Genomic DNA, 11289 nt, shown 5'->3' with positions numbered 1-11289 from the left:
CAGTGCGCAGGAGCCCGCCTTCCTGTCTCCCCCTCCGTCCAGGCGGCGACGTCCCTGTCGCTCTCGGAGGCCCGCCAGCCATGGCCGCGCGAGATGTGATCGGGCCGGCGCTGCCCCCGGGCTTCCCGCGCTCCGCCTCCCCCGACGACACCAACCAGGGTGAGCAGAAGGCCGCCCACCGCCGCGGGTGCCCGGGGAGGGCGGAGGGAGGTAGCCAGCGCCCCGCCCGCAAGTCCATTGCCGGAACTGGGTCCCTGGAAGAGGAAGTGACGGCCCGAGGGGGACTGCGGTTAAGGTCTTTGTGCTTTGTGGTTCGGGTGTTGATGTGGAAAAGCCCCCGTGAATAGCTGAGTGTCACGTCGTTTGCGGGAAGTCAGGCGAGCGGGGGGACGGGCTGCCCCACCCCACCTCACCTCCTTGAACCATGGGGGACCACGGCAGGGAAGGCTCCCCTATTCGCATGCAATGGCTGTTTTTCGCCCCTTGGCAGGTTGACATTTGCAGTCCACCTGCGCTGAAGAGTGAGGCTGTGGTGGCAGAGCACAGGGAGGTGGGCCTGCGTGTAAGAGGGCCAAGGCCAGCAAGTGGCAACCCGCGTTTTAAACTGAGACTGATAACTGGTGGGCAGCCAGTGAGGTTCCTGCGCGGTCTGTTTAGCTCACAGTAGCAGCAGAGCTGCTCCATTCTTCACCTGTTGGAGTATCTGACTTCATGTTGAGGATGACATTGCAGCAGTTTAACCTCAGTGGCGTGGATCCAGGTGACACGCTTTAAGTGACCTCCACAATAGTGCAACCTTCCTTAAACTGTCAGCAAGAGTAGGAAGTCAGTTGCTTGCCAATTAAAAAGGAGATAAATGTATGTTGCTAGCTGAAGAAGGTTGGAGCCCAGCCACTTTGCTCATCTCCAATAGACGGTTATGGCTAACTGGACCAGGGGAAGGGGTCAGACTTTGCAGAGTGGTTGGATAAGATCTGTGGTCTCTTGGCTTCATAAACTGTACTTTCTCAAGAGGGGAGATTTCACATCGAATGCAATATTTGAATCCTGCTGCCTTCTACTGTTCTGTGAAAAAACATACAACTTAATGGAAATCAGACATACTTATTAACAATCATTTTCATTTTTATATGAGACAAATCTGCATTGAGTGTCACAGTTGTTTGAGGCACTGTATTTATAGATATTTTTCCACTCTGATGAAATACTATTTGAGCAATTAGGCTAAATACATAAATGTCATGCATTTAGTTGCAGGGCCTGCACTGCCTCCTGACTACTCAAGCAATCTGAAAGGACGAGGTTGTGATGAAGACAGCACCTCTCCTTGTGTGCCCAGGGAAACAGATACAGATTCTGAAGATGACCGAAATAGAAGCCACGTGGCCAGGTCTGGTGTGAATTATACTGATATAACCCCCTGGATTGCCCGCTCAGGCTGTCAGTGGCACTGCAGCATCTTAGGAAAAAGGTCTTTTAAAATGGAGAGGCCAGCAAGTGAACTGGAGGTCATCTGTGGCCAAAGCATTTAGCTCACCTAGCTATGGCTCTTTCCTGATCATACACATATGGCTGTAGCACATTTTTGAGATGGCCTCAGTGGTTTGAGATGGAGTCTTAATACAGATAGATTATGTAATTTTAAAAGCTCATTACGATAGTGGTTTCCAGAAGGATAGATGTGAGAACTCCATGGCACAAAGTAGTAATCTGCTGTACTTCAGTGAAAACTCTGCTCGCAGCCTGTTGATCCAGATGGAAGTCAGTTTCAGGTAGCCTGTTCAAATTGACTCAGCCTTCCATCATTCAAAGGTCAGTAAACGGAGTACCCAGCTTTCTGGAAGTAAAGTGTAGACGACTGGGGAAAGCAAGGGCAAACCACCTTGTAAACACAGTCTTCCTAGTAATCATTGCGATGTGATCTCACTCCATAAGTCAGTAATTGTCTGATGCTTTCACAGGGGACACCTTTTACCTTTAGATGAGAAAAAGAGAGAAGGGGAAGTGTTACCTAGGCTATAGTAAGGCTGGAGGTAGTGGGATGCAGATAGAAAGAGTCCTGAGACTGTCTGTATGGCACATGTATGCCCATTTACTTCTGAGTCCCTTGCATTGTGCAGCTGGTTCCAAATACTTGTTAGAGCCTGGACAGCAGAAAAGAAGCAGAATGTAAAAATCTGTTTGATGAAGGCAATGACTTTCTGAAAGTCAATTAGAGTCAGTGGGTATGTGTTTTGATTTGGTAAAAACGTCTGCCTTTGTCTACATTGTGGAGGAAGACTCTTCAGATCCTGGAGGAGGGCAGGGCCTTTTTTACTGCTGCTTTCCTGGACCCAGCTGGACGATAGTTTGAGCATCTTCAAAGCTTAGTATGTCATCACAGGAGAGAAGGCCACAGACTTCATTTTTGGACTTTTGGAAAGCACCCATTTTGGCTGTCCATTAAAACCTCTCAGATGTATGAAGATCTGTGAAATTGTGTTTGAACCTTAGTTGAGAGTAAGTTTTATAAAACAAGCAGTTTATGATATTCTGTGTTTATGTTCCCTGAACAGAAAGGTGATCCATGATGTTAAAAAAGGAATTTTGTAAAGTAATGTAATTGTTTTTCTTTTAAATGGAGTAATTTTTATCCATGTCCTGGTAATTACTTAAGTTTTTTTCCTGTGTTTTCAGAAAACAGAGAAGACTTCAAGAAGATGATGGATTCTTTGGACCTGCTCTCCCACCTGGCTTTAAAAGGCAGGATGATTCTCCAGAAAGGTAATCAAAATGAAGAATTGTTTGGGTGTGTTTCTCAAAAAGTGATTGATTTTGCAGTTTAGAAGAGCCTTGCAGTAAATATAGTTTACTTCTGTAAAACCTGAACCAAGATTAAGTTTACAAATGAAACGCACCAGCGGGAAAGAGTGCCTCAGGGACGCTAAAAACAGCGTCCCTGGGGAGGGTTCGCACGGCCGCCACTGCTGCATTGCAGCAGCGCCGGCCTCGCAACCCCTGAGCTCCACGAAGACGCTGCTTCCAAACCTCACTCCCTGAGTGAGGTTTTTCGGAAGCAGAGTCTTCAAGGCGCCATTTCACCCGCACCGTCCGCAAACGCCTACCTTGTCTCCTGGATTCCGGCTCATCGCAGAGGCCAGGGGACACGCCCCCCTGGCCTCCAACTCCAGAGCCATCGCTCCAGGCTGCAGGGCGTGACCTCTGGCCTCTGTGACGAGCCGGAAGCCAGGAGACAAGGTAGGCGTTCAGCGACAGTGCAGCCTGTGCGAAGGCTTCGCCACTGCCTGCCACCCTCCTGGGACCGTCCATGAGAACAGTCCCAGGGGTGTGCATCGGCATTCTTTATGCCGACGCACCCCCGCACCGTTGCGGTGCGGAAAGGGCCTGTAAGGCTGAAAATAGCTGGGTCTGGGTCTTTTTGTCTGTACCAATCTAAAACATATCACATTCAAGGGAAAGAAGAAATGTCATTTGCAGTTATTGGAGACATTGTGTTAGGTCTAGAACCTTAACCCAACCAAAGGATTCTGAAGAATTGATCAGCAGCATTTATTGATGAGGCATCGAAGCACCAAAGCTATCCCATTACAGATACTAAATTTTGTCCCCATGCAGTTTTCCTTCTGCTCTAATAAAGTAGTATTGGCTACAGTGTATATTATTCCCCTGCATTTTCTGATGGTTAAGAGTGGTGAATTCTAATCCGGAGAACTGGGTTTGATCCTCCCTCTTCCACATGTGGTGAACTATTATCTAAGTGAATCCGGTTTTCCCACTCCTTTAAATGAGCTGCAGACTCTAATCTGGAGAACTGGGTTTGTTTCCCTGCTCTTCTACATGAAGCCTGCTGGGTGATATTGGGCTAGTCACAGTTCTCTCAGAACTCTCTCAGCCAGACTTACCTTACCAGGTTTCTGTTGTAGGAAGAGGAGGGGAAGGAGTTTGTAAGCCACTTTGAGAAAAGCAGGGTATAAATCCAAACTCTTCTTCCTTTGTTGAAAGAATTTCTAATGCAGTATGTTTCTATGCAGAATGAAATTACTAATAATTTAAGAAATTTTAAAATGAAAGATCTGTGTTAACATCCTTTTACATTTTAAGAAGAGATAGGAAGAATGATCAAGAAACAGAAACAGAAAGGTGACCCACCAGGGAAATTAGATCAGCACCAGCATCAGTGTTATTTGGTTGGGTTTCTTACTTTGCTTGCCTTGCCTTTTCTGAATCTTTGGGATGGACTATACATTTTTCAAGAAGTAATATTGTCCTGAGTTCTCCATAGTATTAGTCAGTTTAAAATGTTAAAAATGATGTTCCGCCTCTCTATATAAATATACGAATCAGCATTTCTAGTGTGTCTGCAGCAGAAGATTGTATTTTCATGTTACTCAGGGAATTTTTCATAATTGTGTAAAATGAACAAAAAGTTGTTATTTTCGTGGGGGTCAGAGTTTAAAGCATGTATGCAAAAAATGTGTGCCTGTGTAAGATAATTAAATAACAAAGGGGGTTAGGTTAGAAAATAACTCTCAGGCAGATTCTGCATGGGCCAAAAACAGCTGTGTGAAAACAGTGTAAAATGGTTTAAAACGGTGTGAAAGGGTTTGCACTGTTTTCACACTGCTGCTTTTGGCCCATGTGGAATGCGCCTTAGTCTAGCTCTGTCAGCATGGCCAATTGGCCATGCTGACAGAGGCTGATGGGAATTGTAGTTCCTGAACACCTGGAGAGCCGCAGGTTCCCTACCCCTGGTCTAGCTGTACTTTGATATTATTTATTTAATTCATTTGTACCTGCTTTTCTCCCCAGTGGGGATTCAAGTGGCTTATATTGTTTTCCTTTCATCCATTTTATCTGCACAACAGCCATGTGAGGAAGATTAGGCTGGCTCAAGGTCATCTGGCTAGTTTCCGTGGTACAAGTGGGGATTCAAACTGGAGTCTTTCAGATCCTAATACAACATTCTGAACCACTACACCACCAGTGGCCTGAGCTGCCCCCTCCCCCACCCGTGTGTTAATCAGTCTGGTGTAGTGGATATCATGCTGAACTGGGACACTGGGACACTCATTCGAATTTCCATTTCTATCATGGAAGTGGCTGAGTGACCTTGGGCCTGCCATAAAAACTCAGTCTGCCTTACCTCACAGGGTTGTTGTTGTCGGAAAATGGAGGCAGGGAGAACAATATTCTGAAAGCTTCTATCATAGAATGATAGAGTTGGAAGAGACCCCAAGAGCCTTCAAGTCCCTCTGATTCCTCGCTGGGGAGAAAAGTGGAATATATACACACACACATATGTATGTATGCATTCTCTCTTTCTATATAAACACGTATGCATCCTCTGCCCCCTTCCCCGACGCTCCATGCATGTGCTTCCTTTTCTCTTAAATATGTATAGATAAATGATGGAAACATTGGTATGGAGAAATGTTGCCTACAGGATTGATAGATTCACTCACCACAAATACCTGGGCAGGTGTCAGAGAAGCACTGTGGCCAGAATTTTCAGAATCAGGGGGATAGCAGCCCCTTAGCGGAAGCAGAGCAAGAAACTATCTGCTCCAGTGAGTGTCTGTCACAAGGCCCAGTTGCCCTTGCAAACTGATGGTGTTTTGGCTTTTCTCCTGCCCTTGCTTCATCTGATGGATTGCTGGATGTCCTGGGTAGAGTCCAGTGGAAGATTGAGGTGGTGGAGAAGCTTGAATATTCAGGGTGAACTGGGAGCCAGTGTGGGGTGTGGTGGTTGGTGTGCCAGAGACGGGGATCTCAGAATTCCTGGTTGGAGTCCCCACGCTGCCATGTAAGCTTGCTGAGTGACCTTAGGCCAGTCACACTAACCTATCTCACAGAATTATGAGGATAAGTCAGAGGAGAGAACAGTGTAAGCCATTTTGGTCTCCCTTGGGATATAAATACAGTAATTAATGTCATAGTTTACAGGAATCTCTACTGAGTCATCTCTGTTTTGAAAAGTGTTCTGCTTTTGATTGAAATGTATTTTGTTCTCAAGGCCGGTCATAGGTCCTGCTTTACCGCCAGACTTCAAGAAACCATCCGGACAAGATGAAATAAACAGAAGCGCCAAGGGGTCTTTTGTGCCATCTCCGCTCACATCTCAGGTGTGTAAACCAGGATATATTGATTTATTCAGGTAATTTATTGCTGAGACTCAAGACAGATTACCTTGTGCAAGTCATATAGGATGGGGACAGCCAATGGACAATACAGTTGGGTTTGGACTACAGAAATCTGAAAACAGGCAGAAGTCTCAGAGCTGAAACAAAGCTTGAACTTTTGAAGCTGAGATGTAAAGTGGTATAGAAACTCCCTAGACTGGAGCAGACTTACAACGATAGGCAGCAATACAATAGTATAGACCACATTCCCTTTCCCTTTATCAATGTAAATTTCTGACCATTTCATTACCATCCTGTTTATGCAGAAAACCCTCTTGAGTTATTCTGGGTTGCACAGTATGTGGAAATCCAGCAGGAGCAGAGCCTTCCTCACCTCATCAGGGAGGCCATTCCATGAGGTGGGAGCTACGACAGAAGGAGCCTGACACTTTTATTCCGGGAGTGGGCTTGAACTTCTCATATTCAAGGCTTCACTCAAGGCTCTTCCCATGATAGAGTGTGTTTATTTTTGTTTATTTATTTATTGGATTTATATCCCGCCCAATCCCCAAAGGGCTCTGGGTAGGTTACAACAAGCTTGTTTGTAAGAGAGAGAGCTAAGCCTCAAAGGCACAGTTCAAAAAGATCTTTCTTGATTGACTTGTGATTACTGCATAATTTGCTTAAGGGACAAATGGAAAAGTGATTGCTTAAGGGACAAATGAAAAAGTAAAAAGGTAGCTTTTATTAGGGGAGCGAAATTAACAGACAGTTTGCATGCTTGTAGATGTCCAGGGTGCTGCAAATTTTGTGTTCATTACCTGAAGCCAGGAGGCAAATGGAAGGGAGCAGCAAGGGTTTTGTTCTGCCCCACGTACCAAAGGCTCATTCCACACATGCAGAATAATGCACTTTCAAACTGCTTTCAGTGCTCTTTGAAGCTGTGCGGAATAGCAAAATCCACTTGCAAACGTTTGTGAAAGTGGTTTGAAAACGCATTATTTTGCGTGTGCGGAAGGGGCCAAAGTGATGGGCTCGTGGCATTCAGAAAACTCGACAGTGGGATTGTTGTGGCGTGCTGTCGAGGCAAAGCTTCTGCAGTTGCAGCTAATTGTGTGGAGGAACCATTGGTCATGTTGTTGTGCTGATTGGGAATCATGACCACAATTCTCTTAAGCTCTGTTTTCCTGTCATTGGAAAGCTACCCCAAGTCCAAAACTATTGCTTTTGATTTCAAAAGAGGGAGCTTTATAGAAATAAAGGGGAGTGAGATCCTTCCAGGATTACATTAACTTAATTAGATTCTTACACTGTGTCACCTGCAAGAAGCATCCTGGCTTCTGGCAGGTAGGACTCCTGGACATCCCAGGCCGGGCTGTGCTGCTCGAGGCCTTCATTGACACAAGCTCTGCAGGCCCCGGTTGGCGGGTAGTTCACATATTTTAAAAGCACATTTCTCTTCTTTCCAGTTGTGAACAAGAGGTTGGACCTTTTGGCACTGCCCCTAGTGCAGCTCCTGAGGGCTTTTCCTGTCTGCCTAACGGTTCCTTGTGGCCTGTGTTTTTGCCAGGCCTTTCTGCTGCTTCTCACTTTGATTGTATTTCTCCTCCTGCCAGTGAAACATTTAGCAAAAATCAATCAAGATTTGGGTAAAAATTCAAAAGCTTGCATTTCAGCCTGAAAAAATGCTCATTAAGCAATTATTTAGGATAATTAAATGCAAAACAAGCAGGGTTGACTACTTGCCAACTAAGCAAGTGGAACTTCTGTACTTCTGCACTATGTATGGTTCTTTGAGAAGTCAGTTTTTATATACATGGACAAGGAGGAATATGGCAAACTGGCTGTGCCTGGCATGTAGCTGGGAGGCCAAGCAGCTGAGCAGGAAGTCTACTTGGAATCTAACCTCTGCCCTGAACTCACAAGGTGACCTTAGGTAACTCTTCTTTCTCAGCCTCAACTCCCCCTCTCCCAGTGTTTAATATGCAGGGTTATTGTACAGGGTTATCGTAAGAACTGCAGGAAGCATTTGAGAAATTTCAAAGTGCTACATTAACACTGAATAGTTTCTGTGGCAGATTTTCTGCTGATTTAGTTGATGGAATTTCTTTTTCTCTCCTTTGGTGAGACAGGACAGTGATAGCAGTGGAGATGAAGAAGCCATAATTGGCCCAGTGCCTGCCAAGGGACCGGCTGAATCTAGCGTAGCTGCAGAGTTTGAATGCCGAGCTCGGAGAATGAAAGAGAAACTTCTTGGTCACGACAGTGTAAGCTTTCGGCGGGCCTTTTGATTAAGCTTATTTCGCTTTTTCTGAACATGGTAATCATGGAGTAACTGGATGTGCTTCTAATTTTGTTGCCTGTTTTAAGAATGAATCCAAACAAGTCAAAAGGGAGTCTTGGATGACAGAACTTCCCCCAGAACTCAAAGGCTTTGGACTTGGTGCACGGACGTTCAGAAGAAAAGCTGATGACAAATCAGGGGACAGATCTGTTTGGACTGATACCCCGGCTGACAGAGAGAAGAAAGCCAAAGTGAGTTTTCATTCCCACAGTTCCATATGCTTATTGTCAAACAGGAAGCCATCTGTTCAGAATTTGAAAAAGGGAGATCAGGCAGTTCCCCTTTTGACTCCAGGTGAAAAGCTTGGTCACAAGTGGAAGGGCAGGAGCCAAATGGCTGGTGGCTCTTTTGGCCGTGGCTTGTGCCCAGTAGCCTTTGACAGGCTGCCCCACCCCCCACCCCCGGGCGCACGCCCAGGACTATAACGGGTTATTTCTGTTTGTTTGCTTTATTTAATTGACCTTTTTCACTTATTGTGAGATGTTTTGGGAACCTTGGGTGGGTGGTAGAACAGGGAATAAACATTAAATGTTGAGGAGAAGCTGTAGGAAGAGGATTTTTTTAAAAAAATCTGGCTTTGAGAGCAGCAGAATTTTGCATCATTTTCCCTCAGATGTAGGGCTCCTCTGTGACCCTTTTGACAAAGACGGCCTGCTGTCTGGCATTGCAGTAGCTGCCCCAGGGGAGAGCATCTGACTGCTGTAGGGCTGCTTTGAAGCCCTCCAGTACTGGTCTGCCACCCACTCATGTGCTGAACATCATTCTTCAGCAGTGGCATAATTTTCCAGTTTTGAGAAGTAAAATTGTCCTCTCGACAGGGAACAACCCGCATTGTGGCTTGATCTCTTTTGACTCAATGGTGCCTGCCAGTCTTTGCCTACTCCCATCTTTTCCTCTTCTTCAGGAAATGCAAGATGGAAAGAAATCAGCGAGTCAGGGCGACGGAGCAGTTGTGGTGTCAGAACGAGACAAGAAACTGGCTGAACAGGTGTCTTTGCACAATGTATGTGTTCCGCTTATCCCTTCTTGACCTGTCCTGTTCTTCCTTCTGTGATTTTTACTCTTACGGCAATATGCCTGCATTCCCAAGCGATCAGTGCAGTGTGTGTTGTACTGTAAAAAAAATGCAATTTCAGCCACAGACTTTACATTACATATGTCATAGTGTCAGTTAAAAGCTGTGACAAATCAATTGTGATAAGAGCTGCCGGGGTTTTTCAATCCCCCTCTTGATCTGGAGCAGCAGTCGCCAACAGGATGCCCATGGATTCCAAGGCACCTGCTCATACCTCTTCTAATGCCTGTTGTGTGTTTTTGGAAAGTGGGTGGAACGAGGTGGGGTTTTACCCAGTAAGGCTTCCAGTTGACTCCTGGCAGTTTCATTGGCTGTAGGTCTTTTTAAAAATGTTGCTTTGGCAGCAGTTGCCACTACAGCACAAGGATCAGCACTGTGGGACTGAAGTGCAGCTGTGGCAATAATTTCGTGGCTGGCTTTGCCTTCTGCAGCAGCCATTTTGTGGCAGCTGTTTTGTAGCGGCCCCCACCACACTGTGGCAGAATTCCAGAGGGGCCCACAGGCTCAAAAAAGTTGGGAAGCCCTAGTCTGGATGATGCAGGTATTTTCCTAGTAAGAAATTGCTGCTTGAGCCCAAACATAGGCTCCTTCCGCACATTCAGATTAATGCACTTTCAAACTGCTTTCAATGACCTTTGAAGGTGTGTGGAATAGCAAAATCCACTTACAAACAGTTGTGAAAGTGGTTTGAAAATGCATTATTCTGCGTGTGCGGAAGGGGCTATAGATATTTTATGACTCTGCTGAACAGGGCTCCCTTGGGCCCCTGATGAAGGAGATCTGAGGAGCTCATGGGGTGGCCAGTGCAGCCTGTCCCTGAGGTGGTCTGGAACTGTCTCTGGGGAATGAGTTTTTGAGTTTTGTGAAATGTTGTCAGTTTATTCACCCACACACAATTCTTTCAAAGTTTCTTTTGCTATTTGTTGTCATCTTTGCTTCCCAGGACTCTCAGAGGTCTGAATCTCTTATGGAGATACACCATAAAAAACTGAAGAGGAAGGCTGCTGAAGAAAAGGATAAACCCCAAGAGAGAAGGCCGTTTGACCGCGACCAGGACCTTCAAGTCCATCGATTTGATGAAGCGCAGAAGAGAGCCCTTATAAAACAATCCAGAGACTTGAACACCAGATTTTCCCACAGCAAATGCAACATGTTTCTGTAATGTGAGTGAAGATGCTCAAGTACATTGTGTGTTTCTATGTAGCGGTATCTAATAAAACAACATAATCTTTGTAGATACTACATGTGTATGACAAATAGGTTTTATTTATGCTGCTGACCTGCAGCTTGTTCGAGAGTCCTTTGGATTAGTAGTTCATACACAGTCTGTCACTGTGGTCAGTTACTCCAGTGGAAGCCTGTTGAAATCAGAGAGACTGCAGCTACTTTAACATAAAATTGCACCATCAGTCTTGGTGCAATTTACAGTGCCAACTTATAGTGACTCCGTAGAGTGATCAAGGCAAGAGACTGCAGCTACTTTAACATAAAATTGCACCATCAGTCTTGGTGCAATTTATAGTGCCAACTTATAGTGACTCCGTAGAGTGGTCAAGGCAAGAGATGTTCAGAGGAGATTTGCCACTGCCTGCCTCTGTGTAGTCACCCTGGGCTGTCTTGATGATTTCCCATGCAAGTATCAACCAGGGCCAACCTTCTGAGCTTCCAAGATTTGATGCGATTGGGCTAGCCTGAGCTATCCATGTCTGGGAACCTTCAGTCTTAGTAAAATAATAAAAAGCTATTTAGTC

The 11289-nt window shown here is 45.6% G+C and overlaps 1 protein-coding gene across 2 annotated transcripts; it reads left to right on the top strand.

The window, feature by feature from the left end:
- The first annotated feature begins 27 nt into the window (after positions 1–27).
- GPALPP1 (GPALPP motifs containing 1) lies at positions 28–10780 on the top strand. 2 transcript variants are annotated; one of them, XM_048493404.1, is made up of 8 exons: positions 28–159; positions 1252–1390; positions 2677–2763; positions 6014–6122; positions 8252–8386; positions 8490–8654; positions 9368–9466; positions 10482–10780. In XM_048493404.1, exons 1-8 carry the CDS (start codon positions 81–83, stop codon positions 10698–10700), a joined length of 1032 nt encoding a protein of 343 aa, XP_048349361.1. In that variant the 5' UTR covers positions 28–80; the 3' UTR covers positions 10701–10780. The 2 variants fall into 2 exon arrangements, with proteins under 2 accessions (XP_048349361.1, XP_048349362.1); XM_048493405.1 differs by having other exon boundaries at positions 33–159; positions 1258–1390.
- Positions 10781–11289: the final 509 nt, after the last annotated feature.

Source organism: Sphaerodactylus townsendi, linkage group LG04 (genome assembly GCF_021028975.2).
Source record: "Sphaerodactylus townsendi isolate TG3544 linkage group LG04, MPM_Stown_v2.3, whole genome shotgun sequence".
Lineage (NCBI taxonomy): Eukaryota > Metazoa > Chordata > Lepidosauria > Squamata > Sphaerodactylidae > Sphaerodactylus > Sphaerodactylus townsendi.
This window is presented reverse-complemented; position numbering and strand designations above follow the sequence as displayed.

Coding starts and splice junctions, on each gene's coding strand:
- GPALPP1 (XM_048493404.1), top strand. CDS start 81: ATGGCCGCGCGAGATGTGATCGGGCCGGCGCTGCCCCCGGGCTTCCCG. Junction 1,391..2,676: donor AATAGAAGCCACGTGGCCAG/GTCTGGTGTGAA, acceptor CTGTGTTTTCAG/AAAACAGAGAAGACTTCAAG. Junction 6,123..8,251: donor CATCTCCGCTCACATCTCAG/GTGTGTAAACCA, acceptor TTGGTGAGACAG/GACAGTGATAGCAGTGGAGA.